General features: G+C 55.4%; 1 protein-coding gene across 1 annotated transcript in view; it reads right to left on the bottom strand.

The window, feature by feature from the left end:
* Nucleotides 1-934: 934 nt before the first annotated feature.
* CFAP65 (cilia and flagella associated protein 65) overlaps nucleotides 935-21,913 on the bottom strand; it is a 61,783-nt gene continuing 40,804 nt past the window's right edge. The window contains exons 15-36 of the mRNA XM_067739936.1: nucleotides 21,721-21,858; nucleotides 20,061-20,306; nucleotides 19,264-19,488; nucleotides 18,213-18,371; nucleotides 17,879-18,029; nucleotides 17,294-17,422; nucleotides 15,996-16,209; nucleotides 15,557-15,685; nucleotides 11,463-11,639; nucleotides 11,106-11,172; nucleotides 10,848-10,958; nucleotides 8,252-8,443; nucleotides 7,986-8,144; nucleotides 6,687-6,830; nucleotides 6,387-6,500; nucleotides 6,087-6,194; nucleotides 3,956-4,000; nucleotides 3,516-3,718; nucleotides 2,933-3,061; nucleotides 2,004-2,393; nucleotides 1,182-1,319; nucleotides 935-1,067 (exon numbers count right to left, since the gene is read on the bottom strand). Coding sequence (XP_067596037.1) covers nucleotides 935-1,067; nucleotides 1,182-1,319; nucleotides 2,004-2,393; nucleotides 2,933-3,061; nucleotides 3,516-3,718; nucleotides 3,956-4,000; nucleotides 6,087-6,194; nucleotides 6,387-6,500; nucleotides 6,687-6,830; nucleotides 7,986-8,144; nucleotides 8,252-8,443; nucleotides 10,848-10,958; nucleotides 11,106-11,172; nucleotides 11,463-11,639; nucleotides 15,557-15,685; nucleotides 15,996-16,209; nucleotides 17,294-17,422; nucleotides 17,879-18,029; nucleotides 18,213-18,371; nucleotides 19,264-19,488; nucleotides 20,061-20,306; nucleotides 21,721-21,858 — 3,501 coding nt within the window. The remainder of the gene's footprint in view (nucleotides 1,068-1,181; nucleotides 1,320-2,003; nucleotides 2,394-2,932; nucleotides 3,062-3,515; nucleotides 3,719-3,955; nucleotides 4,001-6,086; nucleotides 6,195-6,386; nucleotides 6,501-6,686; nucleotides 6,831-7,985; nucleotides 8,145-8,251; nucleotides 8,444-10,847; nucleotides 10,959-11,105; nucleotides 11,173-11,462; nucleotides 11,640-15,556; nucleotides 15,686-15,995; nucleotides 16,210-17,293; nucleotides 17,423-17,878; nucleotides 18,030-18,212; nucleotides 18,372-19,263; nucleotides 19,489-20,060; nucleotides 20,307-21,720; nucleotides 21,859-21,913) is intronic.

The following is a 21,913-nucleotide window of genomic DNA, read 5'->3' as shown; positions in this document are numbered from 1 at the left end:
CCCCGCCCCTAGACACACACACACACACACGCTCACGCACACACACACTCACACCTGTCCGGGCGCCCGTTTGCTCGAGGCAAATATTGACTCAGAGGAGGCGGAGCGCCCCTCTCCCCGCCCCCGCCTAGGCTTTGGGGCCGGAGCTCCTCCGAGGCCTTGGCGGTGGCGGTGGAGGGGGGGGTGTCGGGGACCTGGGCGCCTCTGGAACAACACCAGATGTCACTTTTCCACCCACCTGCCTCGGGGAGGGGGGGTGGAGCCGAGGACAGAGGCTGCCAGGCGGAGGTTAGGGGGAACCGGAGGTGGGTATCCTAGGGAAAGTGGGACATCCCCTGGTCTGGGGATTCAGATTCACGATGAGAGTCGTTTAGTAGGGTCTGTGGCCCGCTGTCTAGCGATGATCTTCACCCGCACCCCAGCGTCTAGTTCTTGGCCCTCCGCGAGATGCCTCGATTTCCCAACCTCAGCAGAGTCCCGGGAGTCCGGCAGATGCTGAGAAAAAGCTAGAGGTGGAAGGGCCGAGCCTCAGAGCAAGCGCGGCGGGGAAAGGGTAGGGGTGGCAACCTTGCTCCGCGGCCACCTGCTGCGCAGACCAGGCCTGGCGCTCGGCTCCTGTCCACCCGGCTCTGCTGGGTCAAAGGCCAGCCAGGCCCCGCCCGAAGCGCCCTCCACTGGCCAGACCAGGTCCAGCGCCCGGCAGCGAGCAGTGAGAACTCTTGCCCAGCTGCCGAGCGGAGTGGAGAGGCGCAACCTCCCAGCCCCTAAGTCTCCAATGAGTCGAGGCGGTCCACCTTGGCCGCTTCCACCATCTGTCCCTCTGAGACCGCGCGCGCGAGTTCTTGTCGTGTCGGGGAAATAAAGTTAAGGCAGATATAGAAATAAAGCTATAGATGCTTTACTGGGGGGTGATGGAGAGGGGGGCGGGAGGAACCTAGAGCTGCAAGTCGGAGGGGGTGGGCGCTGGCGTCTGCAAACAGTTGGTGGGGGGCGGCTCAGTCGAGCCGGGCATCTCCGCTTGCTGCGGCCCCGGGGACGCCGCTGGCAGCGAGTCGGGAGTCAGAATCCTGGATGACAGAAAGCTCCAGGTAGGGGGGGTCGGGGAGAGGCTTCCCGCCGAGGCTGCCCGTCCCTGAAGCCCCTCGCGCCCCTCCAGCGGCCGCTGGCCCGGGCCCCCCCACCTGGGAACGCTGAGCGGCGGCAGGGCGATGACGCGTGGCCGCGAAGTGAGCACCACCTCCCCGCGGCTCGCCTCCACCAGGATGTTCTGGATCATGTTCTCCAGCAGCGCCTCCTGCAGGCTAACGAAAGCCGGGAGCCTACGGGGCGGGAGGCGGGGGCGCCGGGGTCAGCGCCGCCACCGACCGCGCTCTGGTTCTCCGCTGGCCTCCTCTGTGCTGTATCGTTTGCCGCGTGCTCTACGTGGATTCTCATTTTAACTCCCCGCCCTCCCAACACTATGAGGCGTCCTTGTTCCAATTTTACAGACGTTCAAACTACGGCTTAAACAGACCAAGTTGCCAAACGTCACGCTGCTGGTACACGTGGTGGGATTCGAACCCAGGGAATCGGAGTCCCCATCCCAGGGCCAGGGTTGGGGAAAGGCATCGAGCGATGAGACGGTGCAGAAGGGACTCCTGGGGAATCCCACCACAGACAGAAAACCCCAGAGCAGCCCCAGGGAAAGGCGGTGCAAGAAGAGGTGGTACTTTTCTCCTGGCTCTAAAAACTCATTTAAGAGACTTTGACGGCTATAATCACCCTCCTGGAAGTGGTGTGATGGTAAACGTTAATAGTCTGCTCTTGGAGAAGAAAATTAAAGCTTGGATCGCCATTTCGTAAATACTCCCACTGAGGCCTTAAGCGTCCAACAGTGATGTCAATGAACACTGAGTTGGAAAGAGAAGCTCACACAGGTAGAGCCCCAGCACACCATCGCCTCCTAGGAGCCTGCTGCACTTGACCCCGCCCCCGCCAACCCTCACGGTGGTCTGGCTGCTTACCGGCTGATGGCCTCCTTCTCATCTTGCTCTTGCTTCTCCTTCAGTGAGACCTTCAGCTGTTGCTGCCACTGCCATTTCAGGGACTCCTGGGACGTGGGCTGCAGCGTGGGCTTCGTCTCCGTCCAGGGCAACTTCTCTTCCTCCTCCTCCAGCTCCTCCTCTCCCCCCTCTTCCTTCTTCCTCAGCCTCCGTTTGTCTTCCGCCTCCTCTTTGTCTTTGCTGACCTCAGAGCTGCTGGAGGACTGAGACGTTGCTGGAGCTAAGTGCAGGCTGCCGTTCTGGGCCGTGAACCTTGCCGACTGCTCATTCCAGAACTGGCAGAAGTAAGGCATTTGCTCCACCAGGTTTCGGTCCACAGCCTCATGGAAGATCTTGTCCTCCAGCAGACCCCTGGGTGGCAGGGAGGAGGAGAAGGTCCTCACTGAGAGGCCTTGCAGCCCCCTCTGGGGGGCTCTGGCTTCAGGGGTTCCCCAAGGGGTGGTTCTTGGCTACTGTGTCCACAAACAGGTGCTAGGTGGGGGGAGGGGAGCCCCTGATCAGTTGCTCCCTCCCATTCCTTCTTTAGATAAAGGCATCTCTGGGCCCCGTGGATTCTTAAAGGTGAACATTATATGGTAGAGGAAGAGCCAGGATGTCAGAGTTACACAGATGAGGCCCGGAGCCCTGGAGAGACAGTGAACTGGCTCCAGACCGCATCTACCAGACACGACAAGGCAGAACTCGGGACCCAGCCCTGAGGATCCCTCCAGCCAGCTCCATTAGAGCTGTACCATCCTCAAGGGCCTGGGACCACCAGTGGAAGGATCTTGTGAGGAAGTTCTATCTTTCAGGAAAGGAAGGGCTGGGATTTCAGGGGCTTTGGGTGGACCCAGAATTGACGAATGAACAAGGGAGATGGAGGGGTGAGCGTTTAGGGGGTGGGTGGTCACCTGATTATGGTGGTGAGACAGTCAGTCAGGAGCTGCTTCTCCTGCTTGGAGACAGGGGCCCACTTGTCCGTGGATAATTCCTCACCAGCCTCCGACTCCTCCCTGGGGTACTTCCTCTTTGGCAGCTCCCTGGGGCAGGCCGTGGCATTCTGAGTGGCCTGGGCAAGCCACCACGCTGGGGTTGGGGGCATGAGCAGTGATGGTGGCTGCCCAGTCATGAGGACATAGGTGAGTTTGGGGCAGCCCCCAGCCTTAACCCAACATAGTGCTGCTGCATTTGGGGAACCAAGCCCGACTCTCAGAGTGGGCACAGGACCTGGAGAGGCTCCAAGTTGGAAAGGGAAGGAAGGAGGGGAGGCAGGGAGGCCTAAGTGGGTTCCCCAGGGGCTCTGGCTCTTTGCCCCCTCCTCATAAGGGCCTAACAGTAACGGGGGCATTCTGGGCCCAGCAGTGCCCCAGAAGTCCCAGTGATACTGCACGTGCTTCAAGCCCTCAGCAAGGGTTAGGTCTGGGCAGTCCTGTTCTAGAGCGGGAGGGTGGCAGAGAGCAGAGCAAGCAGACCCCTCCCTCCCTGAGAGTTCACCGGTGCAAGAAGTGGCGGGGAAAGTCAGAGAAGAAGTTGGCCAGGAAGTAGTCGGTGGCATGGGCGCGGGCAGTGAGGCCTAAGCTGAGCGTCCCTGGCGAGGGCGGCTGGGGGCATGGCCAGCGTGCCTCCTCCTTTGCGATCTTAAGGCTCCAGCTGGTTGGGCAGTTGAGACACCACTGGTTCTTGATGGGGGGCAGCGTCTTTGGGAAAGGGGAGGCATGGATGACAGGGGCTTAGGGACTGCGCTCCCATCACTGATGGGTCCCTAGCCCCCCAACCAGGTCTTTTGTGACACCCCTGGCATTTCATCCGCACCCATTGGCACTTTCATCCCTCCCTTCCAGGAGACTAGACCAGAGGTTGGACGTCTCTCTGGAGAGGAAGCAAGGATCCTCTCAAGTTATCCCAAGGAGACAGGCCTGGGCTTACGTCCTCACCCTGTACTTGCTCACAGGTTCACAAGCTGTACAACACGCCCTTCTCTGTGGAAGCAAAGAGACCCCCGGCTTAGGACGCAAGAGGCCTAGAGGGACTCCCCTCTTCCTCCCCTTCCTGCTGACCCACGTAGGGCCTGAAATCAATGTCAGCACCTGCTGCCCCCTTGGTTCTGCCCAACTCCCAGCCACACCCTCTTCCAGAACCTTCCCTAGGGAAGTGCTGCCTGCAGACTTGGAAAATCTGGTTACCTAACTAAAGGAAAGAAATGGAGATGTCACCAAACACTGCAGGCTGCCCCAAGGGTACTTCTCTGGTGCCCTGGAGCTTTGTGGTTTGGCTTGATAAGGAAACAGCCATCCTTATTAAGCCTTAATTCAGAAATCCCTTCTCCCATAGCCCTCAAGACATGATTTGCCTTCACAGTTGGGCCAGAGGTTCAGAGGGGAGTAGTGTCTCCCTGGGGGTTCAGTGTGGAGTACACAGGGGTGATCGAGGTGCAAGAATGCAATCGTGGGGACTTCCCTGCTGGCGCAGTGGTCAAGAATACGCCTGCCAATACAAGGGTCATGGGTTTGAGCTCTGGTCGGGGAAGATGCCACGTGCCAGAGAGCAACTAAGCCCGTGCACCACAACTACTGAGCCTGTGCGCCACAGGCCTGCGTGCCTAGAGCCCGTGCTCCGCAACAAGAGAAGCCACTGCAATAAGAAGCAACACAACGAAGAGTAGACCCTGCTCACTGCAACTAGAGAAAGCCCGCGTGTAGCAATGAAGACCCAACGCAGACAAAAAAAAAAAAAAAAAAAAGAATGCAACCGTGGGGAGGAGGATCCAAGGTGGATACTTCGTATCATTTATTATCAGTCTCCCCTGCATAAAGAGTAATAGCCCATGTTTAGTGAGTGCTTACTGGGTGCCAGGCACTGTTGTAGGCACTTTACATGCATTAACTCATTTAATCCTCGCAGCAGTGCCACAAAGCAGATAACAATTTATTCACATTTCAAAATATTTTGGGGCTTCCACGGTGGTGCAGTGGTTAAGAATCTGTCTGCCAATGAAGGGGACACGGGTTTGAGCCCTGGTCTGGGAAGATCCCACATGCCACATAGCAACTAAGCCCGTGTGCCACAGCTACTGAGCTTGCGCTCTAGAGCCTGTGAACCACAACTACTGAGCCCGCGTGCCACAACTACTGAAGCCCTCGCGCCTAAAGCCGGTACTCCGCAACAAGAGAAGACACCGCAATGAGAAGCCCGCGCTCCGTAATGAAGAGTAGCCCCCGCTCGCTCCAACTAGAGAAAGCCCGCACGCAGCAATGAAAACCCAATGCAGCCAAAACTAAATAAATAAAATAAATTTTAAAAAGAATAAAATAAAATATTTTAACAACTTTTCTTTTTAACCTTTTTTTTTTTTTTTTGGCCATGCTGCACAGCTTGTGGGATCTCAGTTCCCTGACCAGGGATTGAACCCGGGCCATGGCAGTGGAAGCCCAGAATCCTAACCACTAGGCCACCAGGGAACTCGCTTTTTAACCTTCTTAATATGGAAAATTACAAAAGTATTCAAAAGTGGAGAGAGTGCTACAAAGAATCTTCCATTACCCCCACCCAGCTTGAACAATTAGCAGTTCATGGCCAATTTTGTCTCATCTATACCCCATCTCTGGATTATCTTGAAGCCAGTCTCAGATGTCCTATTACCCCCCATTATACAGTTGAGGGAACTAAGAGGTTAAATAACTTGACTAAGATCACAGAGCTAGAAATCATCAAAGTCAGGAAACAAACCTGGGCAATTTGTTTCCAGAGCCTGTACCTGAAACCACTACGCCACACTCTCTTCCAGCAGAAGGTGAGCTCTGCCTGGTTTCCCCTGGGTCCCCAGTGCCCAGCACCGGGTGGGTATTCATTAAATACAGGCTACAGGAAGCAGGGAATGGTCAGCCAGCTTTCAGTATCCAGAGAGTCTCTGGGGGATGTGCTATGCTTAGCCTAATGAAAGAAATCTAATCTCTTAAGTCAGGCTGACCAGTTTTTTAGGACCACCTCGGATCACCACCTCTGTCCCCTCTGGCAAGGCCAATTGGAAAGCTCTGTGGTGTTCAAAGCCCACCCTGCCCTCATCACCTTTGCTTTCCTATCTGTGATGGTGAACTCCACTTCCTGCCGCACCTTCTCGTCCTCCCACTCCTGCAGTTCCTTACGGTACTGCGTCAGGAGTTTCTGCCGGTACACCTGTGGCTCAGGACAAGGAGAGAGAAGACCAAGGTCTGGAGGGCCTTGGCCTGGGCCTGTTCTGTGGGCCCCCCACTCTTCCAGAGGTTGGCCTTTGCCTCTCTCTGGGGGTCTGGGGATCTCACAGACCACCCCACACCTCAAGACTGGGAGCTGTGCACCATCCCAGCTTCTCGCTAAGGCTGATCCTACCTTGCATACCAGGTCCATGCTATAGAAGCTGGCATGCACTGAGGCCTTCAGGGTCACCACAAACGGGATCGTCTCTTCAGGAGCCACCTCTCCTCTCATAGGACTCACAGACACCTGTTTATTTTGGGAAGGAGTCTCTGGACCTTCACAGGGATTGTATGGGACAAGACGGGATAGGGGGTGGGATGGGGTGGGGTGGGATGGGGTGGGATGGGATGGAGTGGAACGGAGTGGGATGGGATGGGATGAGTCTAGAGCCCCTCTGGAGGTTCTCATTCTGCAAACACAGGGAACTCTCACCTCCCCGAAGTCTAGAGCCTTCCGCTGCCAGACAAAGACAATTGTCTCATCCTTGGAGATGTTGTTGAGGAACAGCAGGCGGCTGCACTTGCTCTGCACAGGAATGTTTCCCAGGGAGATATGCGATTGGGACAGGAAGACGTTCTGTTGGTGGAGACAACACAACAGCAACTTTGGGAGGTGAAGTAGTACTCAGCATAGCAACCACTACCAGTCACTCAGTGCTTTCAACAGGCCAGGTACCACTGTAGGCAACTGACATGCATTTGATCCTCACAGTGGCCCAATATATAGGCCACTACTATATATAGGTACTACTAATCATTTTCACTTTATAGATGTGCTGCTGAGGTTCAGAGAGCATAAATAATTTTCCAAAGGTCTCTCACAGGCACAGCTGGGACAAACCCTGACAGTCTCACTCTAAAGCCTATGATTTTGACCATTAAAATAGGCTTGGAAGGGCTGAGAAATCAGAATTCGCTTAGAGAAGGCAGAAGTAAAGCCGACAAAATTCGTCTCTGAAGGATGGTTGTAAATTAGTAGGTGATCAGCTGTTGGTACCTTCACTGCGCACACAGCAGGCGCTGTGTTGTAGGGGTGTCTGGAAAGATTGAGGCCATGGAAGGGGCACTTTCTCTCTGTCTAGACCCTGAGTGCCTCCAGAGCTGAGACTTTGTCTGGCTCTTCTCTGTGACCCCACAGTACTCATCCTTCAGTAAGAGTCCAAAGAGGGTAGGAGTGGAAGAGTGGACAGGCAGATGCATTGGTGGATAGTAACTGGATGAGTGCATGGATGGAGAGATACATGGATGAATAAACAGGCATGTGGATCAGTGGGGAAATGGATGGATGCGTCATACCTCCCAACAGTGAGGAGTGTGTGAACTAAAGGTAGTATTACTGACCCTAGATATTTCAGCAAAATCCATCTACATCCAGGGGAGAGACTGTTCTATATGAAGATAATATCTCAGTGCCCTAGACTGGCAGAGCTTCTTTTTACTCCTTTCAATACCTCCATCCCAATGCCCAGAGGCAAGGGCGGGTGGAGGGCCCTGCAGCAGGTGGAGTGGCTGGAGCAGGAACACCTGTGGGCACTAGGTGGCAGGGTAAGCCTCTCATGGAGCTGGTGCTGCCTCCTAAACCTGGAGGAGGGCTGGTTCCAGGTTCACCTCTGTATTGCTCCCTTCTCAACTCCGTCTCTTCTTTCGCAGCCTCCCCACCCCTCCGCAGTGGACACCCTGGACCCTCAGTCTCCTCCTAGGCCTCAGGCCTTCCCAGATCCCTTCCCCCTACCTGTCCAGGAACCATCAGCCTCGAGTGGATGGAGCTATTGTCCCATGAGGAGATGTTGTGGAATGGGGCTGTGTCGCCCATGATGTTAGGGTCATAGCCCACTCCCTGGAAACGGATGATGGCTGAGTTCCATCCCAGGATGTGTATGGGCACATCCACCTGGGAAGTTAGGAAGGTGGGGGAAGGCACTGGTCAGAGCAAGGCCTGATGGGGAGGCCACCTCCAACCCCCGGCCCAAGCCCGTGTTAGCCCAGGCTGCTGCTCACCATGTAGGTCTTGGCCTCAATAGGTGAGAAGATCCAGAAGACGAGAGCAGTTGTACCTGGCTGGATCTCCCCTTTGGGGTTGAGGCAGCAGAAGATGGGGTGATCAAAATTTTTTTCCTGAACCTGCGACAGGATGCTGGTCTGGATCTCATATGTCACGGGCACCGAGCCACCATTATACAGCTCATAAATCTGCAGGGGGAAGGAACAGGGAAATCTCCACACCAGCTCTGGGCTGCAATGCAGAGAGCCTGGGATTCTGTGTCCACTGTAGGAGGGCAGGTTGATCCCCGTGACGTCGCCCTTACAGTCCCAGAGCTCCCTTAAATACCTCTGATTTCCCGTATGGCTTGATCACCCAAGAAGTATATAACTATATTTTCAACCTGTGACATTTTAGTATAATCTGTAATTCTTATTTTATTTGCTCTCAATTTACCTTATTTTATTTTATTTACCTCAACTTATTTTATTTACCTTACCTTATTTTATTTACCTCAACTTAAGGGGACACTAACGCTTGTGTCCCTAGTGTTGGAATTTAGGGGAATGTCCATGCATACACCATCCAGACCCTTCATCGTTTTCTAAGCTCTCATTCTAATTACCTGTGAGGCTGCCACTCCATGTCTGCCATTAGAGGTCGTTGTGCTTACAGGCAGATAAGGGAGCAGAAGGAAGATATGAGGTCCCCCAAGACTAACTCCACAGTTGGGGAATCACAGAACGGCCTGCCTGAAACCAGAGATCTTCTGGTCCAAGCCTCCATGTTAGAGATGAGAAAACGGAAGACAGTGAGAATAAAGAGTTTGTCTGGATTTAGGTCCAGCCCCTCATCTTTCTCAGCACCCACCCCTGAACGCGCTGATGCTCTTTCTCTAGCTTGGACCACCCTCTGAGCTTCAGACCTGGTATCCAACTACTACTAAACAACGCCTCCTGGTTGTCTCATAGGCCTCTTAAATTCAGCCAAAACCCAACTCTTCACTCTAAAACCTATTCCTCCCCCAGTGTATCTTGTTTCAGCAAATGGCACTACATACTTCCAGTGGCTCAAACTAGGAATCCAATACGTTTTTCATCCATCCCTTTCTCTTACTTCCCAGATCCAATCCCCAGCAAGTCCCAGGGATTCTGTCTTCAAAATGTAAATTAAATCTGTTCACTTCTCTCAGTTTCCTCTGCCCTCTTGCAGGTCCAGGCCACCATCTGTCATCATCTTATGAACGAAAAAGGCAGCTTGGCTACAGTTGTGGAGTTTGGCTGGAGGTACAACTGGGTCTTCTCCAGATCTGGGGGCCTTTTCCATTGTCTATGTTCAGGGCCATGGGGGAGTGGTCTGATCTCTCTGGAAAGCTTTCCAGGAGGCATGTGAGTCTTCGCCTTCTCTTTTGAGGGTCTGGGTTTCTGGGTGGGGCTTCTGGGAAGCCAGTGGCGTAAAGGGTGGTGTAAGGCAGTGGGCAGAGCTCGGGACTATGAGATCCCCTCTCAGGTCTAGGAAGCCCATTCCTGTGCCTCTCGGCGGAGGGGCTAGAGGCCCCTGCCCAGAAGCACAAGGGCTTCTCAGTTGTTAGAAATTTCAGAGTGATGAAGTGTTTGTGAAAATACTATATCCTCTATTGGAGATTTCCAATGTACATTTTCAGAACAAAGGAAACTGATTCCCTCCAATTAATAAATAAAATTCTATAGCTTTGAGGATTTACATTCTAGCTTTTCATGCTCCAGACAGATGCCCTTTTGGGGCAGTGATTTTCAAACTGTGACTGAGACCCATTAGTAAGCAGGTCATGAAACCAATTTATCAGGTCATGTCCAGCATTTAAAAAATGGAACAGGGCTTCCCTGGTGGTGCAGTGGTTAAGAACACGCCTGCCAATGCAGGGGACACGGGTTCGAGCCCTGGTCCGGGAAGATCCCACGTGCCACAGAGCAACTAAGCCCGTGCGCCACAACTACGGAGCCTGCGCTCTAGAGCCCGTGAGCCACAACTAATGAGCCCGCACGCCACAACTACTGAAGCCCATGCGCCTAGAGCCCGTGCTCCGCAACAAGAGAAGCCACCGCAATGAGAAGCCCGCGCACCGCAACGAAGAACAGCCCCCGCTCGCCACAACTAGAGAAAGCCCGCGCGCAGCAACGAAGACCCAACACAGCCAAAAATAAAAATAAGTAAAATAAAATAAATAAAACATTTAAAAAAATGGAACAGAATAAAATAAAAAAGAAAACATCAGAGTACTTAGCATGTAGTGGTGACGTATTGATTTGTTTTGTTTCAGTTGTATGTATGTATTGGGTTTTCCAAAATATATTAGTGTGGCTCATGGTCAAAGAAGTTTGAAAAACCCTGTGTTAGAGGAAGGAACTCCCTGCTTTTGCATGGGAATGAGGCCTGGCAAAAGGTTTAGAACCAGTGCCAAGAAGCTGAAGCCTCTCGCCTTGGGTCTCTCCCAGTTGCCCAGTCTTGGGGTTCAACCTGTCACCCCACCTCTTAGAGTGAGGGCAGGGTCCTTGTCATCCTGTCAAGGGCTGATACAGATACACAGAGATCAATACTGAAGCCTCCTGGTGACCAGGACAATGTACCACTGACCTGCCTTGGGGGCAGTGTGTCGCCGATGGGGACGGGGATGAACTGATGGCTGGTGGAGGTGAAGTGCACGTACTTCTGCTCCAGCTTCACTGTCACACCTATGAAATTTAGCTGGAAATAGAAAACCTGTGAGTAGCATCCTTCCCTGAGAGGAACTGAAGTATCCAGCAGAGAGATCTGGACCCCATCTCTCTGGGGAGCACGGCTCCCTGTGCCTCTCTCTTGGTTTTCCAGGACAGGACCAGGGCTGGGCCTCACCAGGATCTCCCGGCCATGGGACACCTTGAAGAGCACCGGGAGGCGATCAGTGCCAATGAACAGGTGGCTGGAAGGGAGGAGAGAGTCTGGGATGAGTTACTGAGCCCTGGTACGAGTGGAAGAGCAAGCGGTCATGGCACACCTATGGCTTTGGGGCAGCTACGTGGAAACCCTCGAGCTGGGATGGGGCAAGAGGAAAATTAAACTTCCCCTGCAGGTGGGAAGGTGGGGCCTTCTCAGGGTGGTAGCCACTCAGGATACCCTGGAGTCACACAGTGCAAGGCCAGCGTCCTCCAGGAGTCGGGGGGAAGGGGGTCTCCAGGACTGGAAGTGCAGGGCGGGCGGTGGGGGCAGCACCTGTATCTGAACTCCACCATCTGCTCTTGCCCGGGACCCAGGCTCCCAGCCTTGGGGCTGACGGAGAATATGCAATTGTCCTGCACACGTATTTGGTGCAGCTCAGTGCAGTCGAAGTCCACCTGCTCTGCCCACAGCTCCAGGTCGATCTGCTGGTCACTTGGGAAGAGGAAGGCCCTGGGAAAGGGGTGCAAAGCAGAAGGGGTGGAGCCCCTCAGTCAGAGCAGAGGCAGGAGCTCTGAGCCCCAGGCAGGATGGATGGAGGCCTTTTCTTCATCCCCCAGCAGGCAAGCTCTCCCATGCATGGCCGGGCAAATGCGGCAGTTGTGGATTCTCGTTTCTTAATGGCCCCCAAACCCAGGAACAGAAGCAGGGTCCTGGTGACTAAATGGAAAGCAGAGATTGGGGCTCGCATTGTGGGTGCCAGGGGTCAGGGTGCTGCTTGTATATGTGGGCCACTTTGAGCTGGGCACTGACCCTGGAGGGGTTTGTGTGACAAGCTGTTAGGAAGGGCCATTTGAGCCACCTAGAAATGACAGCAGCACCAACCAAGGGTCCCCAAGAGGGCTGGTAGTCTTGAATCCAAAGCAAGGCTGGGCATAGAATGAGCGCCCCTGTAATGCCTGGTGCTGTACTGAAGCAGACACTGCACTCTAAATGCGACCAAATAAGTGACCAAGGGGTCCCAAGGTCACCATCTGAAAAGAAGATCCCTGCGCTCTCAGAGGGATGGCACGGAACTGTCCTCAAAACGGGCAGAGGTTATGAAGAGGGAACGGCCAGAAGGGGGAAAGAAAACAGCCAACGCATCTGAAAAGGCTCAAGGGGAGTCGGGAGATGAAAATCAAAACTCCCTTGAATCAATCTTAAATATTTTCACATCTGAATCGTGACAAATAGTTACATCCAATGCTGGTAAGTTTAGAAACAATGACATCTTTGAACACAGGCAGGGAGAGAAGAAATTGCTACCACCTTTTGTTGTAGGAATTATGACAGCATCTTTTAGAATAAAAAGTGCATAGAATAAAAAATGCCCTTTGACTCAGAAATTCTATTCGGGGGAACTAAGCTGCAGGAATAAACGTAAGTGTGCAGGCAGGCAGGCAGGCACGCACGTGCACACACACACAGACACACGTACTCACACAGGGATGTTGATTACAACTTTGTTAGTGATGGCAACAAATATTAAAAAGCACCGGGAACAACTAATGTCATCTAATAAAAGAGTGGTTTTAAAACATAAGGGCCATTCATATTACGGAATACTATGCAACTATTAAAAAGAATGAGTTAGATCTATACGTCTTGATCTTTATTGACCTATAGGGAATGTTATTGACATAATGCTGAGTGAAAAGGTTATTGCTATAACGCTGAGCAGAGAGTAATACGTGTAACATCATGCCATTATGGTAAAAGAAATGAAAGGGTAGCTGCGTCCCTGTGTCTGTGCCTTGTACCAGTGCTGAGAGTGGAAGCTCATGCCAAACCCTCCAGGGCAGACTAGAGAGGGAGCTGGGGTGTTCCTTCCATCTCTTCCATCACCCTTGTATTGTTTGACTTGCTACAGGCGAATAAACTGTTTGGTCATTTTATTTGCGGGATATTGATCAGCGGCAAAACTGGTGATCTTGATACTTCGGGGATGTCTGGATGGTTTCCCTCTTGGCCCTCACCCAGTCTCCCTCCAAATGATCACAGCCCCCTTTTCCCTGCCAGTCCTCTGGTGTGGGCCCCCATCTTGGGACTGTGGAAGCCTGCCAACCTGTCCCCCTGCCTCAAGCCACGAATCCTTCTCAGAAGGAGAAGGAGTCCAAGGCCCTGCCCGTCCCCCTATCAACGTTGCAGCCACTCTGTGGCCTCTTCTCTTACCCATGCCCGCGCTACACCCTCCATCTGGGAGGCTCTTCGCAGCCTCTCTTGCCTCCGCTCCCTGGGTTGCAGGTCTAGCTTGGCTGTAGCTTTCTCCAGGAAGCCTTTCTCATGTGCCCACCCCCACCTACCACTTCCAAAACAGAGGCAAGTGGCTGCACAAGCCTCTGTCACAGCACTTGTCACCCTGCACCGAAAGGCCGGTCCGCCCCACCTGGAGGGCAGGGCCTGGGCTCATCTGCATTGCTATTCTGAGCTCTGGGCCTGGAGCCTACACCTGGGAAGCCCCAGTCAACATTTAGCCAATGACTTAATGAATGAGTGAGGGAACAGATGATGTTAACCAGTATATCTGATGCCTGTGAGGGATCACCCCTTAAATGCACGGCAGCTTTTCTGTCCTGCCTGCTGCTGCCTGCAGGCCAAGTCCACACTCCCCATTTCTTACTGGTCTTGGCAGGAATAAAACCTTCAGTCTGTTCCTTACGAGTTTAGCAGAGACCCGGCTAGAATTTTCAAAAATAGCCTTCTAAGAAATTGAAAGGAAACACAACAACACAGAAAGTCTAGGAGAGTCAAGCCTTCCAAGGAAGGTTCCCTGTGTTTGGAATCCGGGAACAAGCACGGACTGCCTTCCTGAACCTCCAATGATGTCCCAATGGACGGCCCAGCTCGGTGGGCACTCTGCCCGGCTTTCCTCCCGCCCCAGTTTCCAACAACCTGGACCCTCTCCATAGAGAGTGTGAGCTGGCTTGCTCCTACACAAATACACACGCACGCACAGTCCACCAAAGTACCCTGCTCCACACCAGGACACAGGCCAGCGCCGCTTTTCCTGCCCCCACTCCTGAGCCCTGCAGGGGCCTGGCTCCCAGCCACTCAAACAACCCCGGGAATGGCAGATCCAGAGCTCCAGGCGGGCCCTGGGCCTCCCCCACCAGCCTGCCAAGCTTCCCAGTCACTCAGGGCCAGGAGCCCTGAGTTACGCACAGTCCCGGCCCTTCTCAGACAGGAGCCGCCTAATAAATCAGCTCCCCCGGCATCCTCCACCACCAGGAGGGGCAGGACGACCCGGAGAGTACAGGGTGGCCACTGCACCCCGGATGATGCAGCCCCCCACCAGCCTCACCCACGCGCACCCCATGGCTCGGCTCAGGCAGGAAGGTTCCTGAGATCACAGATGGCCACCCCCTGCATATGTTCACCCTTATCCACTCACTGCCATGCCCAGGCTGGGCCCCTGGCTCTCTCCCCCAAGCCTGACCCAGACGGGGACACTTCTTTCTCACCTCCATCTAGCCAAGCAAAGTTGGAAGTCATCAGAAGGAAGTTTATTAGGAAATCGAGGCGCGTGGCAGAGGAAGGGAGGGAAAAAAAGAAATGGCGATGGCATGGAAACAGGATGCTTACTGGGCACCAGTTTGGGGCCCCAGTGGGAGGAAAGCCAAGCACAGGAAGGGCCCAGCTTGGCGGGCTCAGGTCTCCAGGCCTGGGCCCCCTGTGATTGGGGAAGTGCAGCCTGCCCCATGGCCAGCCTCGACCCTTCCTGCAGCTCACTGGCTTTGCTTAGCCCTGTCATCTCCCTGACAACGGCGCTGTGGCAGCAGAGCACTGTCCTTCCCTGCCAGAGACCCTCAACTCGCCCCTGTGCAGGCCCGGCCCCCATTGGCCTGGGGCTCTGTCGGGGCTGCCCCAGTGCCTAGCACAATGCCTGGGACGCAGGAGCACCTCGCAGCTTCTTGCTGACTAACCAGTGTAGGCGGGGATTCTGGAGTTGGACAAATCTGGGCTTGAACTTGGCTCTGCCTCTAATGGCTGAATGCTCTTGGTTGAGTCCTTAGCCTCCCATCTGTGAAAGAGTCAGCAGAGGGGGATTTTTTTCACAGGGTCGGTGTGAGGCTCGGAGGAGAAGAGGCTCATAAAGGCCAGCGGCTAGCGTGCAGCAGATGCGTGACGGTTACTTCTCATTTCTTAAGCTCTGAAGATGACCCTGCCAGTCTCCGTAGGGTGATTCGACCATTTCTGAGCCTGTGGACGCGACTCAGCCAGTGACAGGTCTGGTGTCCTGCTGGGCGACCCTAGTCCCACCCTGGCCTCTACATCCTTCAGTGGGGGCGGGGGGCACACTTCACAGATACCAGGCATCCAGGGCTACCACCAGCAAGAGAAGGCCTCCAAGCCCCTGTCCCCCGGCCCCCCGGGCCCCCACACTGTACCAGTCCAGGGGCACCACTCCACCGTTCTTCAGGGCCAGGAACACCACAGAGGGTGGGGCATCTATTGGTGCTGCCCCAAAATTGAAGTTGAGCTTCAGAGGGGTGAAGACAGAGGGGATCTGGCTGGTGCTGTGTGGAGCAGAGAAATGGTCTCAGAAACAGGGCTGCGGACAGGATGGGGCCCTTCCAGGGGTGGCTGGCTTGGCACCCATCTCCCCATAGGTGGGAATTGGAGAATCTGGGACTCAGGGGCAGGGGTGGGTCAGCACTTTAGACCTCAAGCCCATCCCTGCCTTCTCCATGCTCCTCCGGGGATGGGCAGGAATTGGGGAGGAGATAGGGACCCCCTTCTTGGACAGGGCCTGGGGCTGAGGGCATGGACGGAAAGCTCCAAGAACATCCCCAGACAGGCCCTGCCTCTCCCCCAGGCCCACCTCACCTGTGCCGGGTGGGCGCTTGGTAGGTGAGTTCCCAGGGGGTGGGGTCGCGCTCCAAGTAACTGTTGAGCAGGTCTAAGGAGAAGAGGCGCCACAGGTGCTTCCGGGTGATGCCCTCGGCGCTGCCCATGGAGCAGATATCCAGGATGGAGAGTAGGGGGTACACGGCCATCAGGGACACGCGACACAGCTCCTGCTTCTCCCCAACCTTGTTATCTGGGGGAAAGCGGTGCGAGAGAGAGGGGTGGGCTCACCTCCCAGCTCCCCTGGGGCGGGGCGTACAGGCTGAGGATGCAGGGGTCCCGGGAAACCTGTCCTAGGACCCTTGTCAGGAGCAGACTCTGGGATGCTTCCAACAACAGCCAAACTTTATCTGATACTTTCTATGGACCAGGCACTGTCCTAAGAGCTGTGCAAACACCACTGTGCACTGTTTTCAAACTACTGATTACACGTACTAATGGCTTTATTGAGATATAATCTATATGCCATAAAATTAACCCTTTTAACACATACAATTCAGTGATGTTTTTTGTATATTCAGAGTTGGGCAACCATCACCACAAATTTTAGAACGTTCTCAGTCTTTCCCAAAGAAACCCAGTACCAAGTAGCTGTCACTCTCCGTTCACCCCTGGCAACCACTAATCTACTTTCTGTCTCTGTAGATTTGCCTATTCTGGGTGTTTCACATAAATGGAATCATACAATGTGCAGCTTTTTGTGACTGGCTCCTTTCACTTGGCGTAATGTTTTCAAGGTTTGCCCCTGTGGTAACATGTACTTTATTTTTTTGCCTGTGCACCATTATTATCCCCATTTTACAGATGTGGAAACTGAGGCATAGGGAGGTTAAACAAGTCGCTAAGATTACATGGCTAATAAGTGCTGAGGCCAGGATCCAATTCCAGGGAGTCCACACTCTTAGCCACTCTCCTGTGCTGGACTCTTATTAGGCAGCCCCGGGGCAGGATGGTAACAACCTCATTTTATGAAGGAGGAAACTGAGGCCCAGGGCAGCTGAGGATTTGCTTACGATCCCACAGTAAATCAGCACAGCGCCCAGCCCTTCACGTTGAGTCCTCCACAGCTCAGGCACACACAAACGGACACCCACACATACAGATGTGGTTGGTATGAGGCATATACACCAGACACCCAAAGGCACACCCTGGCACACTCACACCCACTCTGCCAGCTCTGTCTGAACCCTCGGCATCCTCCCACCCCAAGTCCTGCTCACACAGTCCTCCCCCTTTCCTCCCTGGTCCTGACTCTCCGTGCCAGATGGCCCAGGTACCTCTGTGGGAGAGGAGAGAGTAGTTGATGGTCCAGGAGTACTGGGAACGGTGTTTGGGACAGGCGGTCAGGCAGATGGTGTCCTGGGACCGGGGCGGCATGCTCCCCTCTGTGCGGTCCAGCTGCAGAGCTGTTCAGGAATGACCGGGTGGGGTCAAGGGCAGAGGAGGCCCTCAGTGCAACACAGGGAGGTCCAGCCTTTCCTCTTGCTCCACCCCAGATACTCTCCCCTGGACCAGCATTGCTCTGGTTAGAGAGCAGGCCCTGAGCCAGGAAATGGGGAGCAGAGTGCTTCCTCCAGATCAAGACAGTGTGAGGACGTGTCTTGGTGTCACTGGCATCTGCTAAGCACTTTGCGCCACCTAGCTGCCCGGTGAGGCAGGCTCCACCAGCAGCCCCATTTTACAGATGAGGGAGTTGAGGCTCAGAGAGGACAATCACCCGGCAACGCCACACATCTAGGAAGTGGAAGCACCACGTTTTAAGCCCTGCTCTGCCTGCTCCCGAGCCACGGTCTGGTTAACCAGTCTTAACCAGCGCCCTTCATTGCCTGCCTCCCAGCCCAGTCCCGCCCAGGCCTGAGTACCGAGGGGGCCGTTGCCGACAGCCTCAGGGCTGCACTGCTCCAGGAACAGGCGGTAATAGAGGGTGCAGTTGCCGTCATTCAGGAGCACCAGCATCCTGGTCTGCTCGCTGTTCACCAGCACGTTCCCAAAGTCCAGCTCCTTTTCCTTTGCCTGAGGGCCAGAGTCAGCCAGGCCGGGGTGGGGGGCTCCCCCAGGTCCACGGCCCCGTCTTACCCAACCCTGGCCTCAGAGAATCCCCAAGGAAGGACAGGTTCAGGCACCCTGGGGCCTTCCCTCCCGCAGGTGCCCTGGTCCCCTGCCCCCTCCCTTCCTCGCCGGGGTCCTCCCACTCACGGAGAGGCTGCTGCGGAGGCCCATGCCCACCAGCCGGAGCAGGTAGTGGGTGGTGGCGGAGGGCTTGGTGTTTGGGGGCAGGCCAGCTTCCCAGACCCACATCCCCTCTCGGAACAGGTACTTGCTCTCCTCCAGAGGGCTGAAGGTCCACGTCAGCGTCTGGGGTCACAAAGATTAGCCCTGCATGGGGGTCTCTGGGAAGCCCTGCCCAGGCTCTTGGACGTCTAAGGTCCCGCTGCAGGACATCAGGCTATGGTGACCCATCCTGAGTGTCTCCCCGTGCCAGCCACTTACACACATCTTGTGCTATGTCATCTCCCTTAGCCCCTCGATCCCTTAGCCCCACGAGGTAAGCGGTATTCTTCTAGTGCCTCATTGTCTGATGAGAAACTGGAGACTCAGAGAACTGGGGTAACTTGCCCAAGGTCACACAGCTGATGAGGGCGCTTGGCAGGAGCTGGGGTGTGAACTCTTGAGGCGGACTCCCAAGTCTGTGTGGTCTCTCGCCTTGCAGGTTGCTACCCCCGGCTTCTAACAGACACCGTGTGTTGGTGGTTCTTGCCTCAAGTTGGGCCTCCCCAACTAAGAGGCCCTAGACCAGGGATGGGAGGCTGCTAGTTTGGGCCCCACCCATGCCCCCCCCAGGGACCCGCCACTTTGACCTCCGCGAGCCCTCTTCCTCACTCCTTAATGGTAGCCACCCACTTGTCTCCACACCGTCTTCCAGTGATCTCTCCACGGTGGGGACCAGGGATGGAGAATGGACTCGTTTCTGGGCACTGACATCAGAAACCCTGCTTCAAGTCCCAGCTTTGCACCTCCTAACTCACAGTCTCAGTAAATGGCTATTGTTCCCCTCTAAGTCTCAATTCTTCTTTGTAAAATGGGGGTGTGGTAACAATCATACCGACCCATAAGGCTGGAAGAAGTGACTGTGGATTGAATGGGAGGGTAAGCCTGCCCCCTGATAGGCATGAGTAAGAGACGCTGGTGCAGGTGAGGATGACGGGCCCCTTCCCTCTGGCCCTCGGCAGTGTGGCAGGGCACTCACCAGGCTCTCATTGGGCTGGATAATCCCCCTGGCGGGCTGCACGGCCAGCATCTTCCGGTGCTGCTGGGAGACCCTCCACTCAAACTCCAGAGGTAGACGCGACGGGTTTTGGAAGGTGAAGAGGCTGGTGGAGGAGCAGCCCACCCAGGTGGGCTTGAAGAAGACGCTTTTACAGGCGTCCAGCTTCAGCTGCAGCGGCTCCTCCCGGCTCTGCATGCATACCTCCTGGGGCCAGTGAAGGGAGGACAGTGCCCTGACGTCACCCTGCAGCCCTGGCTCCCCCAAAAGTCACGGGCGGGCAGCTTTTCCCCCCTCGGAAAGGGCAGCAAAAGGCCCTCCCCCAGCCTGCGCACGGGCAGCTTCTGTCAAAGGCAGAGTATGTAGTGACTGACCCAGGAGATAAGGAAAAGAACTCAGGGACTGAAAGAGGATGTACAGACCATTTCATGGGCCAGACATGGGTCCAACACCCTGGACCCTTTCCCTGCCCTGGTCCCAAACACCCCTCTACCACCTGCAGATATGAGTCTTCGGGTTGCCCCCAGTCCTTCCTTGGGGACCTCTGTACCCCTTTTCTTGTCCCGACCCCATAAGGTGGACAGGCAAGGTCCTGAGGATAGCTGTTCCCAGATGTGGCCGAGGGGTCCTCTCCCTGCCGTGCCACTTCCTGGAGGAGGAACAGCCCCTGGGCCACTTTAGGGGAGCTTTAGGGGCCAGGTCCAGAATGTGGCTTTGAAAAGGGAAGCCCCAGACTATGGCCCCCTCCCGAGGACCCCGTCCTTACCCCTGCCTCCTACCTTGAGATACTGGGGGCAGAAATTGAACTGCAAGTAGAAAACATGCTGCTTCCAGGAGGTGCCCTTGGGGTAGGTAGAGATGAGGAAGATCTGGTGGGCCCCAGGGGGCACGAGGCCCGAGCTGGGCCGTAGGGAGACGTCCGAGCTGCTTCTGGGGGCCAGGTTGAAGGTCAGCAGCATGGAGCCTGTGTTGGTCAGGAGCAGGCTGCGGTAGGAGGGTTCACTGGGGGACACTGCCGGAAATAGCTGGGGTGCGAGAGAAGAGGGACCCACGCTCAGATCTACACGCCCTGCCCATCCCCACCTCACACACACACACTCAGGGAAGTCTGTGTGGGCTTGGGTGGCGCCATGTCTCAGGAGATCCAAGATGCCTCTACACAACCCAGTCAGTGCCCTGGGGGCGGGGAATGGAGGAACACAGCTTGGCACCAAAAAATGCTTCTGTCCTCCAGAGACCTCCAGGCAGAGAGATGGGGTGGCCACAGGAACAGGCTCCGGGAAACTCAGGCCCCTGAGACCCCCCACCCCAAGTTTCTTCCACCTTAGGGCGCCCTCAAATCATCCTTTGGAGAACCCAGTTTCCAAGATCTTGGTCCAGAAGCTCTGGGGGTAAGCAGCCCCTTCTAGAGGATTCTCATGCTGGTAGCTGAGGGGAACCCCACTCTGGGAAAGGGAAAGCCCCAGCAATCCCAGGTTCCAGACATTCCTTAAGCATTTAGGGTGTGGCCAGCACCAGGCAAAGAGCTGGGCCGGGTACCAAACACAAGGCTGGAATCGCTGCCCTGGGCGCCCCATGCAGCTGGGGCGATGAGCACCGTGCGTGAGGCAGTGGGGGTAGGGGGGCAACACGGGCCCAGAATCTGCTGGATTTTAGTAAAGGCCACAAACTGCTACGAGGAACTGGCCGAGGGAAAGGGGTGGGGGTCAGGGTCAGCGAGGGGGCCCCTGTGCCGTCAGGAGGGCTTTGGGAAGCCCTAACTAGTCGGGAGGCAAGACCACCCCAAGCACATTGTCCAAAAGTGGCACCTTTCTAGCAACATGAGGGGTGGGGGAAGTGCAGACGGATGAAAAGACTGACGATGGAAATGGAAGCTGGGAAGAGGCACCGAAGGAGAAACCAGGATTAGGACTTGGCCGCCTGGCTCTAGAATCTATGTTTCTCAGCCTTGTGGCATCCTGGGGCTCAGGTCAGACGGGGCCTCCAAGGGCCCTTCTGAGAGACCTGGGAATGATGACTCCCTGAGGATGGGGTTACACCGAGGGGCGGGCTCTGCGACCCCTCCAGAGCTGGATGATCCCCACGGGCAGGGGCTCATGACGTGGGTGGTCATATCCCTAGCAGGCACTCAGTAAACACAGCGAACGGAGGAGCTGGAGACTTTTAAACCTGAGTGAGAGGACCGGGGAGTATTTCAGATGGGGCAGGCCGGAGCCATAGGTCTAAGCCCCAGCCTCTTCCCGGTCCCAGTGCTGCGGTCCAGGAGAGAGTCCTTGATGGGCACAGAGCCCCAGGGGCTGGCAGTGGGGAGGTTGGGATGGCCAGGGAGGGTGCTCGACATGTTTCTGAGGCCATCAGAGACAGGAGAGGGATCTGCAGGCCACGGCAGAAGCCAGGCTCCCCTGTTCCACCTCTCACTGCTGCTGGGGCCACGCTCACCTTGGGGGCATCCAGGGTATACTGAGGGATGTGGTGCTCCAAGTCAGCACAATAACTGTGGCCTCGTGCCCGGAGCCTCAGGCACCAGGACGGGCACACAGTGCAGTCCTCTTCGATATTGTTGTAGCTCCGCAGGACCTGCAGGAGGGCCGGACCCATGGATAGGCTGAGTCCTGTGTCTGACCCTGTGGGG

Source organism: Pseudorca crassidens, chromosome 6 (assembly GCF_039906515.1).
Source record: "Pseudorca crassidens isolate mPseCra1 chromosome 6, mPseCra1.hap1, whole genome shotgun sequence".
NCBI classification, from domain to species: domain Eukaryota; kingdom Metazoa; phylum Chordata; class Mammalia; order Artiodactyla; family Delphinidae; genus Pseudorca; species Pseudorca crassidens.
This window is presented reverse-complemented; position numbering and strand designations above follow the sequence as displayed.